Below are 27,730 nucleotides of genomic sequence, written 5' to 3' on the forward strand. Positions count from 1 at the left end.
AGTGAAAAAAATTTGGTGAGTGAGGAAAAAGTCACAGTCGCATCAAAAAAGTTACGGTTGCATCAAAAAAGTTGTAAAATACATTGCGGTTGCATCATGTGGTAGCCGTGTTTCAAAAATTTTCCAGTTTCCCGAATTTTTTGCCAAAGCAAACAGATTTGTTCAACACTTATACTGTCTATAGCCTATTGATAATACTGTGTGGCCAGATTGCCCTTAATTTTTAGCTTAGTGAATACTGTGATTGGTTAAAACAGCAGCATTGCAATCACCAATGATCTTTGCCACTCCTTGAAAAATATACACTTTATTATTATTAATAACATGTATTTATATAGCCCCAACATATTCCACAGCGTTGTACAATAAAAATACAGACCATCTGCATGTGGGAAGACGTTGGCTTGTTTGGTCAAGAACTGGTTAATCAGCCCATTATTATGTGCCCATGTGGGATAACAACGTCAAACAATCTCAACTCTGGTGTAACCAATGCTGTCTGTGTGTAATAATTTAAGAAGAAAAGCTCACACAGATATTGGTTACAAACAACCCCATAGTGACATCAGTTAATACAAACTGTCGCTTTATAGTTCAGTTTTCGATGTCCGTCTCCGTGCTCCCACTCTGATAGCTGCCATTGGGGTCTGAAATAGAAAGAATGTTATTTATTCCCCATGATCAATGATCATTGGAACAAGAAACACCCAACAGTAAGTGCAAACTACTCTTTGCAGGTTTTAGCAGTTCCATAATTGTGTCATCACTATCTCTAATAATCATGGCTTCCCATAAAGCAGCAGCCATTTAATTATAGTTAGGCTAATGTTACATGGAGCGAGTTAGTCACCTGCGGAAAGCAGGCCTTTCAACTGGCAACTCCATTATCATGTATTAGCCTTAGCCTTAGTTCGAAAAGGTGAGGATGGATTTTACGGCTGTGTTATTTAAGGGAAGTTCCCCTCGTGCCCAAGTTGCTTGTGTGACCTGCCTATGTCTCTAACCTGTCACTGACCTGCCTATGTCTCTGACCAAGCCAAGTCTAACTAGTGAGTTTTATATTCAACATATAAATATTTTAAGATAAAAAACATACCTTTCTTTCCCTTTTTGAATAGAAATAGCCCCAGGCCAATCATAAGGAGGAGCAGTGCCCCACAGATGGGGATGATGATGTACAAAATGCTCCTATTGTTGTATTCTGTGTATTGGGAATGAAAAAAAAGGGAATGGTGTAAAAAAAAGTTTTATACAAAGATAATCTCTTTATCCTGTACTTAAGGGCAGATTTATCAAAATGTGAGATTAGAGCTCCCACAGGAAAACTCTCCCACTTTCTATTCATTCCTATGGGATTTTTACAAGTGTATTTATCAGTGGGTGAAAGTTAGACTTCACCATTTGATAAATTAGTTTTAAAAATCCCATTAGATATATATATATATAATTACCCCTTATTGGGGGCAGAACAGCCCTATTGGGTTTAATTAATGGTTAAATGATTCCTTTTTCTCTGTAATAATAAAACAGTACCTGTACTTGATCCCAACTAAGATATAATTACCCCTTATTGGGGGCAGAACAGCCCTATTGGGTTTAATTAATGGTTAAATGATTCCTTTTTCTCTGTAATAATAAAACAGTACCTGTACTTGATCCCAACTAAGATATAATTACCCCTTATTGGGGGCAGAACAGCCGTATTGGGTTTAATTAATGGTTAAATGATTCCTTTTTCTCTGTAATAATAAAACAGTACCTGTACTTGATCCCAACTAAGATATAATTACCCCTTATTGGGGCAGAACAGCCCTATTGGGTTTATTTCATGGTTAAATGATTCCCTTTTCTCTGTAATAATAAAACAGTACCTGTACTTGATCCCAACTAAGATATAATTACCCCTTATTGGGGGCAGAACAGCCCTATTGGGTTTAATTAATGGTTAAATGATTCCTTTTTCTCTGTAATAATAAAACAGTACCTGTACTTGATCCCAACTAAGATATAATTACCCCTTATTGGGGGCAGAACAGCCATATTGGGTTTATTTCATGGTTAAATGATTCCCTTTTCTCTGTAATAATAAAACAGTACCTGTACTTGATCCCAACTAAGATATAATTACCCCTTATTGGGGGCAGAACAGCCCTATTGGGTTTATTTCATGGTTAAACGATTCCCTTTTCTCTGTAATAATAAAACAGTACCTGTACTTGATCCCAACTAAGATATAATTACCCCTTATTGGGGGCAGAACAGCCCTATTGGGTTTATTTAATGGTTAAATGATTCCCTTTTCTCTGTAATAATAAAACAGTACAGGTATGGGACATATTATACAGAATTCTCGGGACCTGGGGTTTTTTTGGATAAGGGATCTTTCTGTAATTTGGATCTCCACACCTTAAGGCTACTAAAAAATCATTTAAAAATTGAATAAAACCAATCAATCAATCCCTTAGTTGTGTATGAATGTTCAGATAAGCCCCATCTGATCTCCTTGCTCACCTAGGGTCTCACATGGTACCTCCATTAAATGATTGGTGTGTGTGTGTATTTATTTACCCTTTATTAAAAATCTATATACCTAGTTGGCAATGGCCCTTTAGGAACCTACACAATACCAAAGAGATGGAATGGATGTATTTGGCAGTGACAAGGATATTCAATAGGAGCAACATGACCGCAACATGGATAGCAACTAGGCTTATTCTCAATCTGTAACCTATATTTATGGACCATGCCCACTAGGCACACCATATACTAACAGTTTAGTGTAATGTAGCCCTCTAATAGCCAGTTTTAGGCACCACCATAGCTATATTATATCAAGCACAAGCACACTTACTCTGCTAGATTCCTATTATGTCAATAGGCCATAAAGTTACTCACCAAAGGGAACAACCAGTGTCTTCTCCAAGCTGCTGTGCTCCACATGGCAGGAGTAAGTGGCGCCCCCCTCTGGTGTTACCCCCACACTGACTCTGATCTGATAGGTGCCATCAGGGTTTGGCAGGATCTGTGCTGCCTCCTCTGAGTGAATCTCATCTCTCCCATTCTTTATCCACTTCACTTCCACATCTCGGGGGTAGAACCCATACACCCGGCAGTGCAGTTCAGCTCCGCTGTCTGATTCTGAGATGGAAACCTTCACTTTGGGGGGAACTGGGATAAAAAGCAAGAGAAAAAAGTTGTGAAATGTAAATAAATTTAAAAAAGTCACTAAAAACATCAATGAAAGTGAAGATAGGTGCCACAATTTAAAATTCTAAATATAAAAATGTTCTGCTTATCATTCACAATTCATAACATCTCACATGTCTTCAGCTATTACAATAAAACATCCCAAATAGCAATGCCAGGGGCCTTCATTTTTATTCTTTTATCATTCAAGATTATTTCTTCCTCTAATAATAGGTGTGATTGTACCCCCCAAGTTTCTCTGTGGGTGCCTGGGGTTCCCCCAGACCTGTGTCTCCCCCAAACAAGAGACCTCCTTACATCTAGGCTTTATTTTTGAGACTAGAGATGTGAGTGGCTTTAGTACCAGTTAAGGATTATCTTCTTCATCCGAAAATTCAAAGTTATAATAAGTTATCCAGCCACTTTTCTTTCTTTCTTGTTTAAAACTGATTTTCTTTTTGTATTTTTTCTTTTCTTTCAGCTGATTTTTAGTGTGATTTTGATCTGTTTGATATTCCCGTACAGAAAAGAGATTGAGTCAGCCACATTGTCCACTAACACTGGAATGATGGGGGGGTAATAGAAACATGGCAACTTCCAACCAAATTTGCACTTTGCCCACAGCAGCTGTGGTCGTGGACCCCCAATATGTCTCCGGCAAATACACCCTTATGCCATTTCCCCTGAACATTAGTCTGTACTCTCACCTAATTTTTCCAGGTGGCTTGCTAATGCAGGGAGATACCACGATAAACGATGAGTGCAGAAGTTTTCCAGGAAAACCTTTTCTATCTTGGCATAATCTTCATTCCAAACCTGCGCAGCCACTTGAGCCTCTGGTGTTGTAGGGATAAAAGTTCCCATCTGATAATCATAGGCTATCAGCTCCTTCCCATTAAATGCCACCTCCTGATATGCACTAATGGTTCCATCTTCATGCATCACACAGGCAGATTTTGTCTGGTAAACATGAATGGCATCCTTACCTGCAACACAGATGTACTGACTCATAAATAGTGTAATAATTCCATTGTAAGATTGGGGTCCAGAAACAGATAATGTAATAAAAGGCAGATGGTTTGTACAACTGTAGTAAATCATAGCCACCAATCAGATATTTCTTAAGGGGAATCCTGATGTGTGACATAATGTAGAAGACATAAATACCCTCATATGCCAGACCTCCCCCATTGTGCGTGTCCGGCTCACTTCCTTGCTTTTTCGCTGGTTCGCTCAAAGCACGGACCAATTGGTCCCTTGAGTTCGTAGCCCGCTTATGCATATGAGGGGGCTGCGAAGGTACTAGGCTTTGTTCCTAATAAAGATGTTGACATTATTGAGGGGGCCAAGTTTGAGAGAAAATTAGCTTTACACAAGCCCTTTAAAACTAAAAAAACAAAAGCGACAGTTGGCATTAAATGTCATTTTTCCACTTTTCCACCATCCATACATCCATGCCCTTTCACCCAATGGTTTGAATGAGGATAGGGAACTATCTTTATTTTTCTAATTATTTTAATGATCTCCATTACCTCAGCTTTGTGTTTCTGAGAATTTTATGTAATTCTGATGTTTTAATATTTTTAGTTAACCCTTTACAGATGGCACACTTTAATTGGGGATTGTTTAAGTTGGATTATGGCATACTATATCATTGGAATGAATTTGTTGCACTATTAATTTATGTTTTTACCTTTTTTGGACTAAAATGCAGTGCACCGACAGTAAAAATCAGTGTACCATAACTTTAAGTATCTTTGATGGATATTTTGATTATTTCCGTACATGACAAATTTTTGTCCTAAAATGAAATAATCAATGTACATAATATGGATAAGCTGTATGGAGTCTTATTGATTATGTAAAATATTTGACGTCGTGTACCAGGAAGTGAGCCGGACACGCACAATGGGGGAGGTTTGGCGTTCTGATTGATGAAGGTATTTATGTTTTCCTTCATTATGTCATCAGGATTCCCCACGAGAAAGGCTTTAATTGCCGAAACATTGGGGTAACTCATCTTTTGGCAAGTGAATCCGCAAACTTGTGTGTTCTTTTTTTTTCTGCTTGCACTTTTAAGTGGTATGTATTTGCTTCTTAGTAACATAGTAACATAGTAAGTTGGGTTGAAAAAAGACATACGTCCATCAAGTTCAACCATAATGCCTATATATACCCTGCCTAACTGCTAGTTGATCCAGAGGAAGGCAAAAAAAACCCCATCTGAAGCCTCTCTAATTTGCCGCAGAGGGGAAAAAATTCCTTCTTGACTCCAAGATGGCAATCGGACCAGTCCCTGGATCAACTAGTACTAAGAGCTATCTGCCATAACCCTGTATTCCCTCACTTGTACTGAGAGCTATCCCCCCTACCCCTGTATTCCCTCACTTGTACTGAGAGCTATCTCCCCTACCCCTGTATTCCCTCACTTGTACTGAGAGCTATCCCCCCTACCCCTGTATTCCCTCACTTGTACTGAGAGCTATCCCCCCTACCCCTGTATTCCCTCACTTGTACTGAGAGCTATCTCCCATACCCCTGTATTCCCTCACTTGTACTGAGAGCTATCCCCCCTACCCCTGTATTCCCTCACTTGTACTGAGAGCTATCCCCCCTACCCCTGTATTCCCTCACTTGTACTGAGAGCTATCTCCCATACCCCTGTATTCCCTCACTTGTACTGAGAGCTATCCCCCCTACCCCTGTATTCCCTCACTTGTACTGAGAGCTATCTCCCCTACCCCTGTATTCCCTCACTTGTACTGAGAGCTATCTCCCCTACCCCTGTATTCCCTCACTTGTACTGAGAGCTATCTCCCCTACCCCTGTATTCCCTCACTTGTACTGAGAGCTATCCCCCCTACCCCTGTATTCCCTCACTTGTACTGAGAGCTATCTCCCCTACCCCTGTATTCCCTCACTTGTACTGAGAGCTATCTCCCATACCCCTGTATTCCCTCACTTGTACTGAGAGCTATCCCCCCTACCCCTGTATTCCCTCACTTGTACTGAGAGCTATCCCCCCTACCCCTGTATTCCCTCACTTGTACTGAGAGCTATCCCCCCTACCCCTGTATTCCCTCACTTGTACTGAGAGCTATCCCCCCTACCCCTGTATTCCCTCACTTGTACTGAGAGCTATCCCCCCTACCCCTGTATTCCCTCACTTGTACTGAGAGCTATCTCCCCTACCCCTGTATTCCCTCACTTGTACTGAGAGCTATCTCCCATAACCCTGTATTCCCTCACTTGTACTGAGAGCTATCCCCCCTACCCCTGTATTCCCTCACTTGTACTGAGAGCTATCTCCCATACCCCTGTATTCCCTCACTTGTACTGAGAGCTATCTCCCATAACCCTGTATTCCCTCACTTGCTAAGAAGCCATCCAGCCCCTTCTTAAAGCTATATAATGTATCAGCCAGCACAACTGATTCGGGGAGGGAATCCCACAACCTCACAGCTCTCACTGTAAAAAATCCTTTCCCAATATTTAAACTGAACCTCCCTTCTTCTAAACGGAGTGGGTGCCCTCGTGCCCGTTGGAAGGCCCTACTGGTAAATAAAACATTAGAAAGGTTATTATATGATCCTCTTATATATTTATACATAGTTATCATGTCACCTCTTAAGCGCCTCTTCTCCAGTGTAAACAGACCCAACTTGGCCAGTCTTTCCCCATAACTGAGACTTTCCATACCCTTTACCAGCTTAGTTGCCCTTCTCTGGACCCTCTCTAACTCAATAATGTCCGTTTGAGAACTGGAGACCAAAACTGAACAGCATATTCTAGATGGGGCTGTAACGTTCAAGTTAGAATGGAACCAGTGTGCGACCGCTGTATACAAAATCTGACTCCTACAGTATAACAGGAACTCCCAGCTCTTCCCGGTGTTCACCGACGCCCTTTTGGGGCCCCGGACTTTCTGCTGCGGTCCAAGCTGGGGTCCTGCAAACTTTCAGAGTTCAGACGAGATGCGAGGTACAGGCAAGGCAAAGGCAGAACGTAGTCGGGGTACAGGCACAAGTCGGGGCTGGCAGCAATATTCGTAGTCGGGGTACAGGCAAACGGTCAAGGCAGGTAGCAAGTATCGTGGTCAGGGTCAGGCAAAGGTCAAATCCGGAAACAGCAAACAAAATGCAAGAGCAGGTACTGTAGATAACAGAAGCCAGCTTGGGCAATGAAAACAATGAAGGAAGGGGTTTAAATAGCCGAATTTGGCGCCAAAAATCAAAGGAACCGGAAACCTAAAAAACCTACACAAAGATGGCGCCTAATGCTTCAGGGCGCGCGACTGCGCATGTCCGCGCGTCATCGCGCATGCGCAGTAACGCCGCGCCGTCCCTGCCGAACCCGGAAGTGCAGGCCCTTAATAGAGCGCGTCTGCCGGCCGGCGCGACCTAAGGTAGGGGAACGCGCCGGTCCGGCAGAGCGCCTAACAGTACCCCCCCTTTCAGGAGCACCCACCGGGGGCTCCCAAGATTTCTCAGGAAATTTTCTATGAAAAGATGTAATCAATTGGGGAGCATGAACATCCTTAGCATTGACCCAAGACCTTTCTTCGGGACCAAAACCCTTCCAATGTAGAAGATATTGAACCTTACCTCTAGATTTTCGTGAATCAATGATCTCTTGTACCTCAAATTCCTGTTGATCATCTAGAAGCACTGGTGAAGGAGAAGAATGAGCAGCAAAAAATTCATTGTAAACCACAGGCTTGAGTAGGGAGACATGGAAAGAATTCGAAATAGTCATACTGGGGGGAAGATCTAATCTGACAGAAACTGGATTGATAATGTCCTTGATAGTGAAAGGACCAATAAAACGTGGACCCAACTTGTGAGAAGGTTGATGCAGTTTGATATTCCTTGTAGAAAGCCAGACGGAATCCCCAACATGGAAGGAGGGACCAGGACGGCGTCGCTTATCAGCAGCGGTCTTCTGAAGGGAGGAAGACTTTTGCAGCGCTTGATGGGCAAGTAGCCATACATTGTTAAAGTCCCGGACCAATACCTCCGCAGCGGGAACATCGGATTTAATTAGCTCAGATGGAAGGGCCCTTGGTTGGAAACCATAAACACAGAAAAAAGGAGAGAATCCTAAGGACTCATGTCTGAGGTTATTGTGAGCAAATTCAGCCCATGGGAGTAATTCAGACCAATCATCCTGGTTAGATGAAATAAAACAACGAAGAAATTGTTCAAGGGATTGATTAGTCCTTTCAGTCTGTCCATTACTTTGCGGATGGTAAGCTGAGGAAAAATTTAATTTGACCTTTAACAACTTACAAAAGGCTCGCCAAAATCTGGAAACAAATTGTACCCCACGATCAGAGACAATACTGGATGGAAAACCATGGAGACGAAAAACTTCTTTGACATAAATCTTGGCTAGAGCAGAGGCAGATGGCAACTTCTTTAAAGGGATGAAATGAGCCATTTTAGAAAAACGGTCTACCACCACCAGAATAGTAGACATTTCGGACGACTTGGGTAACTCGACAATAAAGTCCATTGCAATATCAGTCCAGGGTTGATTAGGCACAGGTAAAGGTGTCAGTAAGCCACAAGGTAATGAGCGAGGAGTCTTCTGCTGTGCGCAAACTGTACAAGAAGACACAAACTGCGAGACATCATGCACTAATGAAGGCCACCAAAAATATCTACGGACAAGATCCAGAGTCTTCTTAGTACCAGGGTGTCCAGCCAACAATGAGGAATGGGCCCACTGCAGTACTTGGGGAACCATTGATGGAGAGACAAAGTTCTTATCCAAAGGGCAGGCAGAGGCAGAGTCATCAGAAAGCATCACAGGAGCAATAATACGTTCTGGAGCGATTATGGGGGTAGGAGGATTATCAGGGCTTTCAGTTGCTAGAAATGACCGAGACAATGCATCAGCCTTAATGTTTTTAGACCCTGGACGAAAAGAAATTAAAAAATTAAACCTTGAAAAAAAAAGAGCCCATCGTGCCTGACGAGGGTTGAGTCTCTTTGCATCAGAAATGTACTCAAGATTCTTGTGATCAGTCAAAATTGTAACGGGCTCGGAAGATCCCTCCAGAAGATGTCTCCATTCCTGAAGAGCGAGTTTGATCGCTAATAATTCTCGGTTGCCAACATCATAATTTCTTTCAGCAGCGGAGAACTTACGGGAGAAATAGGCACAGGGATGCAAGGAATCTTGGAAAGAAGGCCGCTGGGATAAAATTGCTCCAACACCGACATCAGAAGCATCTACTTCTAGAATGAAAGGACGAGTAGGAACCGGGTGAATGAGGACTGGAGCAGAACAAAACGCGGCTTTAAGTTTTTCAAAGGCAGCTTGGGCTTCAGAAGACCAGACATCTTTGACCCCCTTTTTGGTGAGGGCAGTAATGGATGCGACAATTTGAGAAAAACCTTTGATGAATCGTCTATAAAAATTTGCAAAACCCAAAAATCGTTGGATGGCTTTTAAACCAGCAGGAGGAGGCCACTCAAGGACAGCAGAAAGTTTGACAGGATCCATCCTAAAGCCTGAGGAGGAAATGACATAACCAAGGAAGGAAACTTCAGACTTGTGAAAGTCACATTTTTCAATCTTAGCATAAAGGTGGTTTATTCTCAAGCGATGCAGTACTTGTTTGACATGATCAATGTGTTCAGGTAAAGATGACGAAAAAACCAGTATGTCGTCTAAATATACCACCACATAGGAAAAAAGAATATCTCGAAAAATGTCATTAATAAAGTTTTGAAAGACAGCAGGTGCGTTGCATAAGCCAAAAGGCATAACTAGATATTCATAATGACCGTCACGAGTGTTGAAAGCCGTCTTCCACTCGTCTCAGTGACGAATACGGATAAGGTTGTAGGCCCCCCGCAGGTCTAATTTAGTGAAAACCTTAGCCCCGTTGAGGCGATCAAAAAGCTCTGGTATCAAAGGAAGGGGATATCTGTTTTTAATGGTAATCTTATTCAGACCCCGGTAATCAATGCATGGTCTTAACCCTCCATCCTTCTTCTGGACAAAAAAAAATCCAGCCCCAGCGGGTGAATTGGATTTTCTAATGAACCCCTTAGACAAATTCTCTTGAATATAGTCTTTCATTGCTTGAGTCTCAGGGATCGAGAGAGGGTAGGTCCTTCCTCTGGGGGGAACGGAACCAGGAATCAGGTCCACAGGGCAATCATAAGGACGGTGGGGGGGAAGGCTCTCTGCATTTTTCTTTTCAAAAACATCGGCAAAGTCTGAATAACATGAAGGTAGATGTTTTACAGAAACCGAGACAGTAGAGAGGGACACAGCAAAGTTATCGAGGCAATTTGTACGACAAAATGAACTCCAAACCGTGATATCTCCCCTAGACCAGTCAATGATGGGATTGTGTTTCTGTAACCACGGGAGACCCAGGATAATAGGTGTGGCAGGACACTGAATGGCCAAAAGGTGATTACCTCAGAGTGTAGTGATCCCACTCTTAAGCGGAGAGGAGGAGTGGAACAGGTCACGAGGCCAGGAGTTATAGGTCTACCATCGACAGCTTGAGCAGAGAGCGGAACCTTGAGAGGCATCAAAGGAATTCGAAAAGACTTGGCAAAAGACAGGTCAATAAAGTTTCCGGCAGCTCCTGAGTCGAGGAAGGCCTGGCAGGAAAAATACTTGGAATTGGATGAAATGGAGGCAGGTACTAACACTCGGGTGCGAAAATTACGGGGGGAAAAATTAGCTTCGCCTAGGGAAGTTTTCCCCAACAGACCTAGGCGCTGGAGTTTCCCTGTTGAAGAAACTGCTTAGGCTTGTTGGGACACATCTTGACAAAATGACCGGTGCTCCCACAATACATACAAAGACCAGCAGACCTTCTACGACTACGTTCCTCAACGGAAAGCCTGGTAGCTCCAAGTTGCATTGGTTCGTCCACGGAGGCTGGTACAGAAGCTGGTACGGAGGCTGTAGCGGGCGCTAAAGTGGAGAATTCTGGAGTAAATCTCCGCGGGCGGTTCCTTTGAAGCTGTCTCTCCCTCAAGCGGGTATCAATATTGATGACGAGAGACACCAAGTCTTCGAAGAGGGATGGTAAGTCACGAGCGGCTAGTTCGTCTTTAAGAGAATCATTGAGCCCGTGCCAAAAAGCTGCTATCAAAGCCTCATTATTCCAGGAAGTCTCAGCGGCCAGTGTACGGAAGTCTATGGCATAGTCAGAGGCAGCACGAGAACCTTGGGTGATTCTCAAAAGGCGAGCTGAGGCATTTACCTTTCGACCAGGGGCATCAAAAATTTGTTGAAAAGTGGAAAGGAAAGTAGCAGCATTGTTGACGAGAGGGTCGTCCCGTTCCCAAAGAGGAGAAGCCCAAGCAAGGGCCTTACCAAAAAGTAGAGCAATAATAAAGGCAACCTTGGATTTTTCATTTGGGTAACGATGAGGAAACAGTTCAAAATGAATCTTACATTGGTTCAGAAATCCCCGACAGGTCTCAGGATCACCCCCATAGCGCAAGGGGGAAGGAATCTTGGGTTCAGAGAGAAGAACAGATGCCGAAGGGGCCGGAGGTGGAGAGGGCGGCAAATCAGGAAACACTTGAGGCAGTTGTTGTGGTACCTGTAATGCATCTAGGCGGGTGGTGATGTGTTGTAAAGTCTGCGCGAGGTGCACCTGCTGAGTCTCCTGCTGCTCCAGACGTTTCATAAAGGCTTCCAAAATGGATTCCAGAGAGGAAGCAGACGCAGCGGCCTGAGATGACTCCATGTATGGCCCAAGCTAACTGTAACGTTCAAGTTAGAATGGAACCAGTGTGCGACCGCTGTATACAAAATCTGACTCCTACAGTATAACAGGAACTCCCAGCTCTTCCCGGTGTTCACCGACGCCCTTTTGGGGCCCCGGACTTTCTGCTGCGGTCCAAGCTGGGGTCCTGCAAACTTTCAGAGTTCAGACGAGATGCGAGGTACAGGCAAGGCAAAGGCAGAACGTAGTCGGGGTACAGGCACAAGTCGGGGCTGGCAGCAATATTCGTAGTCGGGGTACAGGCAAACGGTCAAGGCAGGTAGCAAGTATCGTGGTCAGGGTCAGGCAAAGGTCAAATCCGGAAACAGCAAACAAAATGCAAGAGCAGGTACTGTAGATAACAGAAGCCAGCTTGGGCAATGAAAACAATGAAGGCAGGGGTTTAAATAGCCGAATTTGGCGCCAAAAATCAAAGGAACCGGAAACCTAAAAAACCTACACAAAGATGGCGCCTAATGCTTCAGGGAAGTGCGGGCCCTTAATAGAGCGCGTCTGCCGGCCGGCGCGACCTAAGGTAGGGGAACGCGCCGGTCCGGCAGAGCGCCTAACAGGGGCCTTACCAGCGCTCTGTAAAGGGGAAGAATAACCCCCTCCTCCCATGAATCTATACCCCTTTTAATACAGCTCAAAACCTTGTTTGCCCTTCTTAACTATGTAAAATTGGTGGTATTGTACTAAAATGAATTGATGTTATCTCTTTTTGCAAAACTTATATAAAAGACAAGTATATTTTTACTACCACTGTGCTAGTGAATTTTCTTTGTGTGCAAACCCTTATTTTTGCAAAATATACAGTATGTTATAAGATAAAAGACCAGTAGCAAACTTTGCTCTTTTTATTACTAAAATTGTCCAGATGTTGATTGGACAGGTTTGATTTTTCATCGGACTGGGGACGGCACCGGCTTAAGGTCCCCATACACGGGCCGATCCTAGCAGCCGATATCTGTCCCTTAGACAGATTCGGCAGCTAATCGGCCCATGTATGTTGACTACCGACAGGCCCAAATCTCAATCTGGCAGGTTAGAAAATCTAGTCAGATTGGGGACCGCATCGGCTTGTTGATGCGGTCCCCGGACCGACTTTGCCTATGCTCGTCATTATAATTCGATCGTTTGGCCCCAGGGCCAAACGATCGAATTAGCCTAAATTCCCCCGATATTGTCCCCCCGTAGGTGGGGATATCGCCAAGCGAGCGGATCTTAAGGTGTATGGCCACCTTTATTCCTACCCCTTCATTGTAATGCGATCCTTTTTCAACCTCGCCAAACGTGCAAATCTTACTGTGTATGGCCATCTTTAGTTAGAAAACAAAACTAAACATCTGATTGGTTGCTATGGGCAACATCACCGGTGATGTTGGCTTACTCACTGTAATAAATATACCCCCATATATCTTATCTTGAAAATATATTTATGCAGTCTGGTGTCTTTTGTTTCTATTATTATTGATAAGAAAATAATGAAAAGGGAACAAGATGATACGTCGCTGGCACACACTGTAGCTCACACTCACCAGATGTCTTGTTATAAAGATCAGTTAATAATTTGGTTTTCTGATGATGGGAAATCTTAAAATTGTGAGTGTAATTCTTCTGCTTGGTAATGCGTTCATTCAGGGCACCCAGCGCTGGGATCCAGAACTCACAGCGATTGAGCTCATTGTTGTAGCGGGCAAAACGCAGATCGTCCACATACGCCAAGAGCATGTAGTCTGGGAACCCGGGGTACGGAGCTGTGAGCTTAGTTACGTGAAACCTCAGTGTGTGGCTCCCTGCAGGGAAAACAGTAAAAAAGAATAGAAAAAGGTTAATTCTTAGTATTACTTAAGTATACCCTATAATAACCCCAATTTATGTACATTAAGGTAAAGAAAAAAAAAAAAACAGATAAGAAAGTCAATATAATTATAATACTGTGGATGAATAGTGAGAAATGATTTAGGGTGAAGACACACAGAGCTACTAGTAGTAGCAGCTACTTGTCATGGCTACTAAAACAGACAATGCTGATCATTTACTGATAATTGTCTCTACGTGTGTTTAGCAGAGGCAATTCTCAGTATTGTCTATGGCAGGGGATTTTCTGGAGTTTAGTAGCTGTGAAAAAGTAGCTGCTACTAGTAGCTGTGCGTGTCTTGGCCCTAAGGGTAAAGACACGGAGCTACTAGTAGCAGCTACTTGTCGTGGCTACTAAAACAGACAATGCTGATCATTTACTGATAACTCTCTCTACATGTGTGTTTAGCAGAGGCAATTCTCAGTATTGTCTATGGCAGGGGTTGGGCCTGTGCAGCCAGTGCAAAACCTTGTACGTGTCTGGGCTCCTAAACTCCTTTTTTTTCATCTTTATTAATGCCGTTAATAAACAGGAGGGGGTGGTACTGAAAAAAATAACGCAATTTCACATTGCGCCACATCAAGATAAACTTTTGCAGTCCTTAGGAGAGGTGTATGGTTTCTCTTTCTATGGGTTAAGGAAATATATATATATATATATATATATATATATATATATATATATGTATAGGTTTAATTTCTGAAATAAAGTGTAGAAAGTCTAGGTTCCTAAACTCCTTAGGCATGATGGTAGCTGTGTTTGTGCCTGATGTGCCTGTCATGGTGTAGGTACAGTACCAGTATAGTGCTAGAACCCTGTTGTACTAAGTACAGTTTTATATAATTAGTTAGTTTGTTTTTGCATGTAGTTATGTGTATATTTGTGTCTGATTGTGTAAAAAAAGCATAAAAGTAAATAATTATTCCAGCTACTAGCAAGCAAGTCATGGATATTCTTTTGTTATTGTTTCTACTTGTAGGTATAACAATGTACTAACATGATATTAATTAGCTTCTTTGTTATTATCATTAGCTTCTTAGTTATTATCCTTGATAATATTATTATTACTCACCAGAATACACAACAGAAGTCCCCAGGCTAAAGATCAGACACACCAAAGGGAGGATACCAGCCATGTTCCCGTTATATTCACACAATGGAATGTTAGTTTCATTTTTATGAGTCAAACGTTTCCACTGATTGGGCAGGGTTACGTGATCTCTCCAATGGGAAAGCAGGAGCCTTCTCAGGCATAGTTGCTGGGCAGAAAAGAGAAAGAGGGACCCTAATGAAATAACAGAAGACAAAACATATTTGGCTTGTTTCCCCTGTTCAGGAAGGGATGAATATTGTGAAAAAAAAAATTGTGCAAACTACAAGATTTTCATACTGTGTACTCAGTCTTGCAATAAGGGTCATATTGACTAAAGTGCAAGTTTTCTACTGGTTTATTTACTTAAAATTGTAACTACACAGTTGCAAGCTCAATGTGCTGACATTTAGCCACTGTAAATTCTCTGCAAAAAAACACCAGTAAGTTACAGTCCCTGCAACTTACACTGTTAGTTCTCCGGCTTCAACCTGGCAACATTTCCCTTGGCAAAAATAAAGTCACTTGATAAATTGCAGAATACTTGTAGTTTCACACTGGCATAATTTCTCCCAACTAAGATATAATTACCCCTTATTGGGGGCAGAACAGCCCTATTGGGTTTATTTAATGGTTAAAGATTCCCTTTTCTCTGTAATAATAAAACAGTACCTGTACTTGATCCCAACTAAGATATAATTACCCCTTATTGGGGGCAGAACAGCCCTATTGGGTTTATTTAATGGTTAAATGATTCCCTTTTCTCTGTAATAATAAAACAGTACCTGTACTTGATCCCAACTAAGATATAATTACCCCTTATTGGGGGCAGAACAGCCCTATTGGGTTTATTTCATGGTTAAAGATTCCCTTTTCTCTGTAATAATAAAACAGTACCTGTACTTGATCCCAACTAAGATATAATTACCCCTTATTGGGGGCAGAACAGCCCTATTGGGTTTATTTAATGGTTAAATGATTCCCTTTTCTCTGTAATAATAAAACAGTACCTGTACTTGATCCCAACTAAGATATAATTACCCCTTATTGGGGGCAGAACAGCCCTATTGGGTTTATTTAATGGTTAAATGATTCCCTTTTCTCTGTAATAATAAAACAGTACCTGTACTTGATCCCAACTAAGATATAATTACCCCTTATTGGGGGGCAGAACAGCCCTATTGGGTTTATTTAATGGTTAAATGATTCCCTTTTCTCTGTAATAATAAAACAGTACCTGTACTTGATCCCAACTAAGATATAATTACCCCTTATTGGGGGCAGAACAGCCCTATTGGGTTTATTTCATGGTTAAATGATTCCCTTTTCTCTGTAATAATAAAACAGTACCTGTACTTGATCCCAACTAAGATATAATTACCCCTTATTGGGGGCAGAACAGCCCTATTGGGTTTATTTCATGGTTAAATGATTCCCTTTTCTCTGTAATAATAAAACAGTACCTGTACTTGATCCCAACTAAGATATAATTACCCCTTATTGGGGGCAGAACAGCCCTATTGGGTTTATTTCATGGTTAAATGATTCCCTTTTCTCTGTAATAATAAAACAGTACCTGTACTTGATCCCAACTAAGATATAATGAATCCTTATGGGAGGCAAAACAATCCTATTGGGTTCATTTTTTAAAATAAAGATGCAGAACTGAGATCTGAAGGGTTCTTTACCTTGACAGAGTAATCACCATGGAAGCTCCCTCTACAATTACTAAATATTGCTATGTGGTTCTGTTTTAATTGTTCTTCCAAAATCCCTGCACTCAATTTGAGACCCCATATTTTGCCCTCTTTTTCCTACTACTTAACCTTTTTTCTGCTAACGATGTATGAGATACGTCGTTGGCAGATAAAGGCTACTCACCGCCACTGCAGAGAGTTTCTAGCGATGACGGCCCCCTGGGCAACGAGCTGTCATGTCGGCTGTGCAACGCGATTGTCACAGGACCCTCCTACAAACAGCACCAGACACGATTGCATCACGTCTGCTGCTTTGCCCCACTTCCTGCTTCCCCCCAAGCACCGGCCCCTGACTCCAGGATGCAGCAGGAGGACCAGGACTGCGATCGGTACTTCAGGACAGGTAAAGTATTTTTATTTTTGCACACACACACTTACACACACACACTTACATACATTTACACACACTTACAGCACACACTTTAGCAGTTTTTTTTTTTTTTCATTTTACACACACACATTTATATACACTCATATACACACTGTCACACAACTTTAACATATGTTCACACACATGTATACACAAACACTTTTTTTTTTTTTTCATTTTACCACTTTGTTTTTAGTTTCTTTTCCTTAAAAACTGTTTATTTTAACAATGTGACTATTGGATCAGATATTCTGACCACTGAGTACACTGTCATGTGACTTATATTTGCACAATTTTTGTGGTTTTATCGCATTTTATCCCTGTATCAGTGTTCCTGATCTGTTTTTAGCATAGCTTTGCCATGTGTAACTTTGGTGTACAAAAATAACATTGGTGGATATTTTTTGCCCGAAACGCCCGCAAAAATTCCCAGTGAAAAAAATTTGGTGAGTGAGAAAAAAAGTCACGGTCGCATCAAAAAAGTTGCAGTTGCATCAAAAAAGTTGCACTTGCGTCAAATACATTGCGGTTCCATCATGCGGTAGCCGTGTTTCGAAAATTCTCCACAGTTTCCCGAATTTTTTGCCAAAGCAAACAGATTTGCTCAACACTTATACTGTCTATAGCCTATTGATAATACTGTGTGGCCAGATTGCCCTTAATTTTTAGCTTAGTGAACACTGTGATTGGTTAAAACAGCAGCTCTGCAATCACCAATGATCTTTGCCACTCCTTGAAAAATATACACTTTATTATTATTAATAACATGTATTTATATAGCCCCAAGATATTCCACAGCGCTGTGCAATAAAAATACAGACCATCTGCATGTGGGGAGACGTTGGCTTGTTTGGTCAAGAACTGGTTAATCAGCCCATTATTATGTGCCAATGTGGAATAACAACTTCAAACAATCTTGACTCTGGTGTAACCAATGCTGTCTGTGTGTAATAATTTAAGAAGAAAAGCTCACACAGATATTGGTTACAAACAACCCCATAGTGATATCAGTATATGCAAACTGTCTCTTTATAGTTCAATTTTCAATGTCCGTCTCCGTGCTCCCACTCTGATAGCTGCCATTGGGGTCTGAAATAGAAAGAATGTTATTTATTCCCCATGAGCAATGATCATTTGAACAAGAAACACCCAACAGTAAGTGCAAACTACTCTTTGCAGGATTTGGCAGTTCCATAATTGTCCAATAATCATGGCTTCCCATAAAGCCACAGCCATTTAATTATAGTTAGGCTAATGTTACATGGAGCGAGTTAGTCGCCCGCGGAAAGCTAAACTGTTGCGTAGGCCTTTCATCTGGCGACTCCTTTATCATGTATTAGCCTTATGCTGGCTTAGTAAGAAAAGGTGAGGATGGATTTTACGGCTGCGTTATTTAAGGGAAGTTCCCCTTGTGCCCAAGTTGCTTATGAGACTGTGTGACCTGCCTATGTCTCTGACCTGCCTATGTCTCTGACCTGCCTATGCCTCTGACCTGCCTATGCCTCTGACCTGCCTATGTCTCTGACCTGCCTATGCCTCTGACCTGCCTATGCCTCTGACCTGCCTATGTCTCTGACCTGCCTATGCCTCTGACCTGCCTATGTCTCTGACCTGCCTATGTCTCTGACCTGCCTATGCCTCTGACCTGCCTATGTCTCTGACCTGCCTATGCCTCTGACCTGCCTATGTCTCTGACCTGCCTATGTCTCTGACCTGCCTATGTCTCTGACCTGCCTATGCCTCTGACCTGCCTATGTCTCTGACCTGCCTATGTCTCTGACCTGCCTATGTCTCTGACCTGCCTATGTCTCTGACCTGCCTATGTCTCTGACCTGCCTATGCCTCTGACCTGCCTATGTCTCTGACCTGCCTATGTCTCTGACCTGCCTATGCCTCTGACCTGCCTATGCCTCTGACCTGCCTATGTCTCTGACCTGCCTATGTCTCTGACCTGCCTATGTCTCTGACCTGCCTATGCCTCTGACCTGCCTATGCCTCTGACCTGCCTATGTCTCTGACCTGCCTATGCCTCTGACCTGCCTATGCCTCTGACCTGCCTATGCCTCTGACCTGCCTATGTCTCTGACCTGCCTATGCCTCTGACCTGCCTATGTCTCTGACCTGCCTATGTCTCTGACCTGCCTATGTCTCTGACCTGCCTATGTCTCTGACCTGCCTATGTCTCTGACCTGCCTATGTCTCTGACATGCCTATGCCTCTGACCTGCCTATGTCTCTGACCTGCCTATGTCTCTGACCTGCCTATGTCTGTGACCTGCCTATGTCTCTGACCTGCCTATGCCTCTGACCTGCCTATGTCTCTGACCTGCCTATGTCTCTGACATGCCTATGCCTCTGACCTGCCTATGTCTCTGACCTGCCTATGTCTCTGACCTGCCTATGTCTCTGACCTGCCTATGTCTCTGACCTGCCTATGTCTCTGACCTGCCTATGCCTCTGACCTGCCTATGTCTCTGACCTGCCTATGCCTCTGACCTGCCTATGTCTCTGACCTGCCTATGTCTCTGACCTGCCTATGTCTCTGACCTGCCTATGTCTCTGACCTGCCTATGTCTCTGACCTGTCACTGACCTGTCTCTGACCTACCCAAGTGTAACTATATGCTGCACCATTAGAGTGACTTTCTGGTGAAAAGTGAGTTTTATATTCAACATATAAATATTTTATGATAAAAAAACATACCTTTTTTTCCCTTTTTGAATAGAAATAGCCCCAGGCCAATCATAAGGAGGAGCAGTGCCGCACAGATGGGGATGATGATGTACAAAATGCTCCTATTGTTGTATTCTGTGTATTGGGAATGAAAAAAAGGGAACGGTGTAAAAAAAAAGTTTTAAACAAAGATAATGTCTTTATCCTATACTTAAGGGCAGGTTTATCAAACTGTGAGATTAGAGCTCCCACAGGAACACTCTCCCACTTTCTATTCATTCCTATGGGATTTTTAGAAGTGTATTTATCAGTTTGATAAATTAGTTTTAAAAATCCCATTAGAATCCACGATTTTTAACAGTTAAAAATAGGATGACCTTTACTGAATCTGCCCCTTAGTTCATTTTTTTCTAATTAATAGGGCAGAAGGTGCTGATATTAGCAATATAGGCATGGGATCACTTATCCGGAAACCTGTTATCCAAAAAGCTTCAATGATTCCCTTTTCTCTGTAATAATAAAACAGTACCTGTACTTGATCCCAACTAAGATATAATTACCCCTTATTGGGGCAGAACAGCCCTATTGGGTTTATTTAATGGTTAAATGATTCCCTTTTCTCTGTAATAATAAAACAGTACCTGTACTTGATCCCAACTAAGATATAATTACCCCTTATTGGGGCAGAACAGCCCTATTGGGTTTATTTAATGGTTAAATGATTCCCTTTTCTCTGTAATAATAAAACAGTACCTGTACTTGATCCCAACTAAGATATAATTACCCCTTATTGGGGGCAGAACAGCCCTATTGGGTTTATTTCATGGTTAAATGATTCCCTTTTCTCTGTAATAATAAAACAGTGCCTGTACTTGATCCCAACTAAGATATAATTACCCCTTATTGGGGCAGAACAGCCCTATTGGGTTTATTTCATGGTTAAATGATTCCCTTTTCTCTGTAATAATAAAACAGAACAGGTATGGGACCCATTATGCAGAATGCTTGGGACCTGTGGGTTTTCCGGATAAGGGGTCTTTCTGTAATTTGTATCTCCACACCTTAAGTCAACTAAAAAATAATTTAAAAATTTAATAAACCCAATCAATCAATCAATCAATCAATCCCTGTGTTCAGGTAAGCTCCATCTGATCTTCTTGCTCACACCAGTGTTTTAACATTAAGTGTTTGGTGTGTGGGTGTAGTTATTTACCTTTTATTAAAAATCTATATACCTAGTTGGCAATGGCCCTTTAGGAACCTATACAATACCAAAGAGATGGAATGGATGTATTTGGCAGTGACAAGGATATTCAATAGGAGCAACATGACCGCAACATGGATAGCAACTAGGCTTATTCTCAATCTGTAACCTATATTTATGGACCATGCCCACTAGGCACACCATATACTAACAGTTTAGTGTAATGTAGCCCTCTAATAGCCAGTTTTAGGCACCACCATAGCCTAAAACTCGCTATATTATATCAAGCACAAGTGACACTTACTCTGCTAGATCCCTATTATGTCAATAGGCCATAAAGTCACTCACCAAAGGGAACAACCAGTGTCTTCTCCAAGCTGCTGTGATCTATATGGCAGGAGTAAGTGGCGCCCCCCTCTGGTGTTACCCCCACACTGACTCTGATCTGATAGGTGCCATCAGGGTTTGGCAGGATCTGTGCTGCCTCCTCTGAGTGAATCTCATCTCTCCCATTCTTTATCCACTTCACTTCCACATCTCGGGGGTAGAACCCATACACCCGGCAGTGCAGTTTGGTGCCACTCTCTGACTCTGAGCTGGAAACCTTCACTTTGGGGGGAACTGGAATAAAAAGCAAGAAAAAAATTGTTGTAAAATGTAAATAAAAATAACAAAAACAATAAAAATGAAGATGCTTGCCATGGTTTACCAGAGCCAATTGAATCAGTTTATAATTCTCTTTATTCATTAGGATAAAATTACCTCCACCATCTTGCTTTATTTCCATAGATTCACTATTGCACAGTTCTAGCACAATCTTTCTAGTAATGGTCTTTGATTAGTTACATTAACAGGCAGATTTGTTCAAATTCTCGTTTTTGCGGGATTTTTTCTAATGAAAAAACTCAAAAACCAAAATGTAATAAAATCTCATTCTACCTTTTGTTTTCAACCAGTATGACACATTTCGAATTAACCTCAAAAACTGAAAAATGACTTGAATATTAAAGGAGAAGGAAAGGCTAATAAAGAGTTAATCTCAAGCTGCAGGCATACAGTACCTTCAGTTGTCTCAATAGTGCCCTTAAGTCTCCCCATATTTCACCTGTTCAGATGATCAGAAGCCTCATAAGAAAAGAAAACGCTGAAATGTGTAAAGAAATTTCCCATAATGCCTCACTCCTGCACCAAGACCAAGACCCGTGTACATGCTCAGTTCGTAAGACTATGAGGAAGCTTCCTGCTGATTGGCTTAGATCACACATTTCTGGAGGGGGGGGGGGGAGCAGGAGAGAGGAGAGAGCTGTGTGTCTCTGGCACAGGAAAACAAAGAGACAACAAATCCTGTTTCTTTTGACAGAGGACTCAGTGCAGCGTTTCTGTGAGTGCTTATAGCTGTATTTACATAGACCTTTCTGATAAAGCTTACTTCGTTAGTAGATCTTCTAAAATCTCAATAGTGGAAAAAATGACATTTAATCCCAACTGTTGCTTTAGATTTTTTAGCTTTAAAGTGTTTTTGTAAAGTTAATTTGCTCTCAAACTTGACCCACTCAATAATGTCAACATTTATTTTGGGAACAAAACCCAGTCCCTTTTCCAATAATGGGATATATCTCTGGTCTAAATTAAAAGAGGATAAATTGATTATTTGTATTTTATCATTCAAGGGTCTTTCCTCCTCTAATAGCTGCGATTGTACAACCAAGTTTCTCAGTTCTATATTTTTTTCTTTTCTTTTAGCTGACTCTAAAAGCTTCTAAGATTTTTAGTGTGATTTTCTAAATCAGAGCTGCCCAATGATTTAAAGCTTTGTGTAATCTTTAAATGGTATCAGTACTGAAATTAACTGGCCCCCTGCATGGTTATCACCTCAGATTCAGCCCGTAATCCCTCTGTATTGTTTAAAAATGTAATCTCAGGCCATAATCCTATGGCACAGGCAGCATAGGGCAAGCAGAGTATGAAACACACAGGCAGCATAGGGCAAGCAGAGTATGAAACACACAGGCAGCATAGGGCAGGCAGAGTATGGCACACACAGGCAGCATAGGGCAGGCTGAGTAAGGCACACACAGGCAGCACAGGGCAGGCAGAGTATGGCACACACAGGCAGCATAGGGCAGACAGAGTATGGCACACACAGGCAGCATAGAGCAGACAGAGTATGGCACACACAGGCAGCATAGGGCAGGCAGAATATGGCACACACAGGCAGGGTAGGAAAGGCAGAGTATGGCACACACAGGCAGCATAGGGCAGACAGAGTATGGCACACACAGGCAGCATAGGGAAGGCAGAGTATGGCACACACAGGCAGCATAGGGCAGGCAGAGTATGGCACACACAGGCAGCATAGGAAAGGCAGAGTATGGCACACACAGGCAGCATAGGGCAGACAGAGTATGGCACACACAGGCAGCATAGGAAAGGCAGAGTATGGCACACACAGGCAGCATAGGGCAGACAGAATATGGCACACACAGGCAGCATAGGGAAGGCAGAGTATGGCACACACAGGCAGCATAGGGCAGGCAGAGTATGGCACACACAGGCAGGGTAGGGCAGGCACAGTATGGCACACACAGGCAGCATAGGGCAGGCACAGTATGGCACACACACAGCATAGGGCAGGCAGAGTATGGCACACACAGGCAGCATAGGGCAGGCAGAGTATGGCACACACAGGCAGGGTAGGGCAGGCAGAGTATCTGTTTGATATTCCCGCACAGAAAAGAGATTGAGTCGGCCACATTGTCCACTCAGTAACACTGGAATGATGTGGGGAAAATGCTTCTTTCTGGGTAAAAGAAACATGGCAATGTCCAACCAAATTTGCACACAGCAGCTGTGGTCGTGGACCCCCTAATACTGTATGTCTCCGGCAAATACACCCTTATGCCATTTCCCCTTGAATAGCTTAACATTAGTCTGTAATCTCACCTAATTTCTCCAGATCGCTTGCTAATGCATTGAGATACTTCGATAAACGATTAGTGCAGAATTTTTCCAGGAAAATCTTTTCTATCTTGGCATAATTTTTATTCCAAATCTGGGCGACAATTTGAGCCTCTGGTGTTGTAGGGATAAAAGTTCCCGTCTGATAATCATAGGCTATCAGCTCCTTCCCATCAAATGCCACCTCCTGATATGCAGTAATGGTACCGTCTTCATGCATCTCACAGGCAGATTTTGTCTGGTAAACATGAATGGCATCCTTACCTGCAACACAGATGTACTGACTCATAAATACTCAGTGTAATAATTCCATTGTGTTCCAGAAACAGATAATGTAATAAAGGCAGATGGTTTGTACAGCTCTAGTAAATCATAGCAACCAATCAGATCTTTTCTTTCAATCAGTCGACCAGTTAAAGCTGCCTTATAAATTGGTTGTTATAAGATAAAAGACCAGTAGCAAACTTTGCTATTTTTATTACAGGTATGGGACCTGTTATCCAGTATGCGTGGGACCTGGGGTTTTCCAGATAAGGGATCTTTCCGTAAATTGGATTTCCATAGCTTAAGTCTATCCAGCATCAAACTGGGCCGCTGGGGTACCAGAAAAAAACTCGGTTGGCCCTGGAGGCCCAGATCCAATCCCCCAGGGCACTCCCGCGATCTGCCGTCTCCCTCCCCCGATATACCGCAGGTAAGTTTCTTTTAGGAGTGCTCAGGGAGGGGGGGAGGGTGTTGGGGGCCTCTGCAGGAGGGGGGGGTGAAGGCGGTGGGGGGTACAGGGGCCCCTAAGGCAGAAGCCCCAGTGGGCCCTGCACCCCCAGTTCGACCCCAAGTCTATCAAAAAATAATTTACTTATAAAGGTACTGTATTATTATTATTATAAAGAACTATTTTTCTGAAAACTTAATTTATTTGATTAAAATAAAATCTATGGGACAGTCATTCTGTATTTCGGAGCTTTTTGAATAATGGGTTCCAGATAACTTATCCTATACTGGTACATGTAGACCGTTAAAGTCACAACTATAAATTGGTTTAAGTAGCACAATACAATTGTTATAGAATAATTCATAGAATAACAGAATCACAACTGTAGTTCAGCTCTACTGCTAACACCACATTTAGTTGCTTATTTATTATAGTGTGTAAGCCATCACTGGTGATGTTGCCTATAGCAACCAATCAGCAATTGAAATTGAACAGTCACCTGTACAGGTGGGCAAATATGGACTCACCGGATGTCTTGTTATAAAGATCAGTTAATAATTTGGTTTTCTGATGATGGGAAATCTCAAAATTGTGCATGTAATTCTTCTGCATGGTCATGGGTTCCCACTTGGCGCCCAGCGCTGGGATCCAGTACTCACAGCGATTGATCTCTTTGTTGTAGCGGGCGTAGCGCAGATCGTCCACATACGCCATGTGCAGGTAGTCCGGGAGACCGGGGTACGGAGCTGTGAGCTTAGTTATGTAAAGCTTCAGCGTGTGGCTCCCTGCAGGGAAAACAGTATAAAACAATATAAAAGGTTAATTCTCAATATTACTCAAGTATACCCTGTAATCCTCCCAATTTATGTACATCTTGGTAAAGAAAAAAAATAAAAAACAGATAATAAAGTCAATATAATTATAATACTATGGATGAATAGTAAGAAATGATTTAGGGCCGTGACAGACGGGAAGATTAGTCGCCGCTACTAAGACTTTTTTTTCAGTTATCAGTAAATGATCATCCTTGTCTTTTTTAATAGCCACGACAAGTAGCTGCTACTAGTAACTCTGTGTGTCTTCACCCTAAGGGCCATGGCAGACGGGGAGATTAGTCACAGTGCGACAAATCTCCCTTGTCGCGGGCGACTAATCTCCCCAAAATGCCATCCCACCAGCTAGAATGTAAATCGCCGGTGGGATGGCATACGCGGCGCGTCGCTGAAGTTGCCTTGAGAGGAAACGTTGGCGATTTCGGCGCCACGTATGCCATCCCACTTGCAACAAATTTTTTTTTGCCGCTCGACTTTGTTTGCCGCGCAGTGAATTTTCCTGTGGCAAAGTTTTGTGCCCTTTTTGCGAAACAATCTGCCAATGGTGAAATGCGGAAATTCGTCGGGAAGCTGAATTATTTGCAATAGGGTAAAAGATAGGGCAGTGAAATTTGGAAAATATTCATGTTCTGAAAAGTTGGTCGGGCACTTTAAATGGTTGGTCCTGTGCAGCCAGTGAAAAACCTTGGGTTCCTAAACTCCATTTTTTTTTTCTTTTTTAATCTTTATTAATGTCATTATTAAACAGGAGGGGGGGTCAACTGAAATAAGAAAAAAGGGGGGATTAATGCAGATATATATCCAAAAAAAACGCAATTTCACATTGTGCCACATCAAGATAAACTTTTGGAGTTCTTAGGAGAGCTGTATGATTTGTCTTTCTATGGGTTAAGGAAAAGTTAACATGAGAGCGAGTTAAGGACCTACTATATATATATATGTATAGGTTTAATTTCTAAAATAAAGTGTAGAAAGTTTAGGTGCCTAAACTCCTTAGGCATGATGGTGGATGTGTGTGTCCAAAGCCTGTCATGGTGTAGGTACAGTACCAGTATAGTTTTATACTGTATCATTAGTTTTATATAATTATTATTCCCAATTTATATCACACAGACATCTTACACAGGGCTTTACAGTGCTTGTTTATTATCCTTAGATTCTCTTAGGGCCACCTAAGAGATCCAGGGACTGGTCCGATTGCCATCGTGGAGTCAGGAAGGAGTTTTTCCCCTCTGCGGCAAATTAGAGGCTTCAGATGGGGTTTTTGCCTTCCTCTGGATCAACTAGCAGTTAGGCAGGTTATATATAGGCATTATGGTTGAACGTGATGGGTGTACATCTTTTTTCAACCTAACTTACTAAGTTACTACGTTACCTACTAATATGCAGAGTACCTACAAGAAACCCACGCAGACATGGGGAGCACATACAGACTTATTGCAGATAGTGCCTAGGTCAGATTCAAACTCAGGACCTCAGTGAATAAATACTGTAGATAAGGGCCACTGTCTGACCAAGTATCTGTAACCTTAAAAAAACTAAAAAGGGTGGGACTTCTTGCCAGAATATTCTCACCGGGGGTTGGGGGGTGTTTGTCTTTGCATGTAGTTGTGTGTATATTTGTGTCCGGTTGTATAAAATCAATGCATAAAAGTAAATAATTATTCCAGCTACTAGCAAGCAAGTCATGGATATTCTTTTGTTATTGTTTCTACTTGTAGATATAACAATATACTAACATGATATTAATTAGCTTCTTAATTATTATCATTATCTTCTTAGTTATTATCCATGATAATATTATTATTACTCACCAGAATACACAACAGAAGTCCCCAGGCTAAAGATCAGAAACACCAGAGGGAGGATACCAGCCATGTTCCCGTTATATTCACACAATGGAATGTTAGTTTCACTTTTGTGAGTCAAATTTTTCCACTGATTGGGCAGGGTTACGTGATCTCTCCAATGGGAAAGCAGAAGCCTTCTCAGGCATAGTTGCTGGGCAGAAAAGGGAAAGTATATTTACATTAACAGGGGCCCTAATGAAATAACAGAAGAGAAAACATATTTGGCTTGTTTCCCCTGTGCAGGAAGGGATGTATATTGTAAAAAAAAATTGTGCAAACTACAAGATTTTGATACTGTGTGCTCAGTCTTGCACTTAGGGTCATATTGACTAAAGTGCACATATTCTACTGGTTTATTTACTTAAAATTGTAACTACACTCTTGCAAGCTCAATGTGCTGACATTTAGCTGCTGTAAATTCTCTGCAAAAAATCACCAGTGTATTTTTGCCTTAACTGTAGTTAAGAATGAAAGGCAAAAGTCCCTGC

At 42.2% G+C, this 27,730-nt stretch overlaps 2 protein-coding genes across 3 annotated transcripts; both read right to left on the reverse strand.

The window, feature by feature from the left end:
• Positions 1-288: 288 nt before the first annotated feature.
• mhc1b2 (major histocompatibility complex nonclassical class Ib-2) lies at positions 289-14,939 on the reverse strand. Of its 2 annotated transcripts, NM_001247995.1 has the most exons (6): positions 14,869-14,939; positions 13,474-13,731; positions 3,894-4,172; positions 2,896-3,168; positions 1,097-1,201; positions 292-647 (listed from the first exon to the last, which is right to left on the reverse strand). In NM_001247995.1, exons 1-6 carry the CDS (start codon positions 14,930-14,932, stop codon positions 595-597), a joined length of 1,032 nt encoding a protein of 343 aa, NP_001234924.1. In that variant the 5' UTR covers positions 14,933-14,939; the 3' UTR covers positions 292-594. The 2 variants fall into 2 exon arrangements, with proteins under 2 accessions (NP_001032350.2, NP_001234924.1); NM_001037273.1 differs by lacking the exon at positions 1,097-1,201 and having other exon boundaries at positions 289-647; positions 14,869-14,938.
• A 2,807-nt stretch (positions 14,940-17,746) lies between these two features.
• On the reverse strand, positions 17,747-27,311 carry LOC100494930 (zinc-alpha-2-glycoprotein). The gene is made up of 6 exons (XM_004918940.4): positions 27,207-27,311; positions 25,087-25,344; positions 23,833-24,111; positions 21,238-21,510; positions 19,716-19,820; positions 17,747-18,102 (listed from the first exon to the last, which is right to left on the reverse strand). Exons 1-6 carry the CDS (start codon positions 27,268-27,270, stop codon positions 18,050-18,052), a joined length of 1,032 nt encoding a protein of 343 aa, XP_004918997.1. The 5' UTR covers positions 27,271-27,311; the 3' UTR covers positions 17,747-18,049.
• Positions 27,312-27,730: the final 419 nt, after the last annotated feature.

This window comes from Xenopus tropicalis, chromosome 8 (genome assembly GCF_000004195.4).
Source record: "Xenopus tropicalis strain Nigerian chromosome 8, UCB_Xtro_10.0, whole genome shotgun sequence".
Classification (NCBI taxonomy): Eukaryota; Metazoa; Chordata; class Amphibia; order Anura; family Pipidae; genus Xenopus; species Xenopus tropicalis.

What these genes read in the sequence shown, in the direction of transcription:
- mhc1b2 (NM_001247995.1), bottom strand. Translation starts at nt 14,932, where the DNA reads ATGGCTGGTATCCTCCCTTTGGTGTGTCTGATCTTTAGCCTGGGGACT. An exon ending in GACACTGGTTGTTCCCTTTG is followed by an intron (nt 1,202 to 2,895) that starts GTGAGTAACTTT and finishes CCCAATACACAG; the next exon opens with AATACAACAATAGGAGCATT. An exon ending in ATTCAAAAAGGGAAAGAAAG is followed by an intron (nt 648 to 1,096) that starts GTATGTTTTTTA and finishes TTTCTATTTCAG; the next exon opens with ACCCCAATGGCAGCTATCAG.
- LOC100494930 (XM_004918940.4), bottom strand. Translation starts at nt 27,270, where the DNA reads ATGGCTGGTATCCTCCCTCTGGTGTTTCTGATCTTTAGCCTGGGGACT. An exon ending in GACTTCTGTTGTGTATTCTG is followed by an intron (nt 25,345 to 27,206) that starts GTGAGTAATAAT and finishes TTTTCCCTGCAG; the next exon opens with GGAGCCACACGCTGAAGCTT. An exon ending in AAGCGATCTGGAGAAATTAG is followed by an intron (nt 21,511 to 23,832) that starts GTGAGATTACAG and finishes TTTTTATTCCAG; the next exon opens with TTCCCCCCAAAGTGAAGGTT.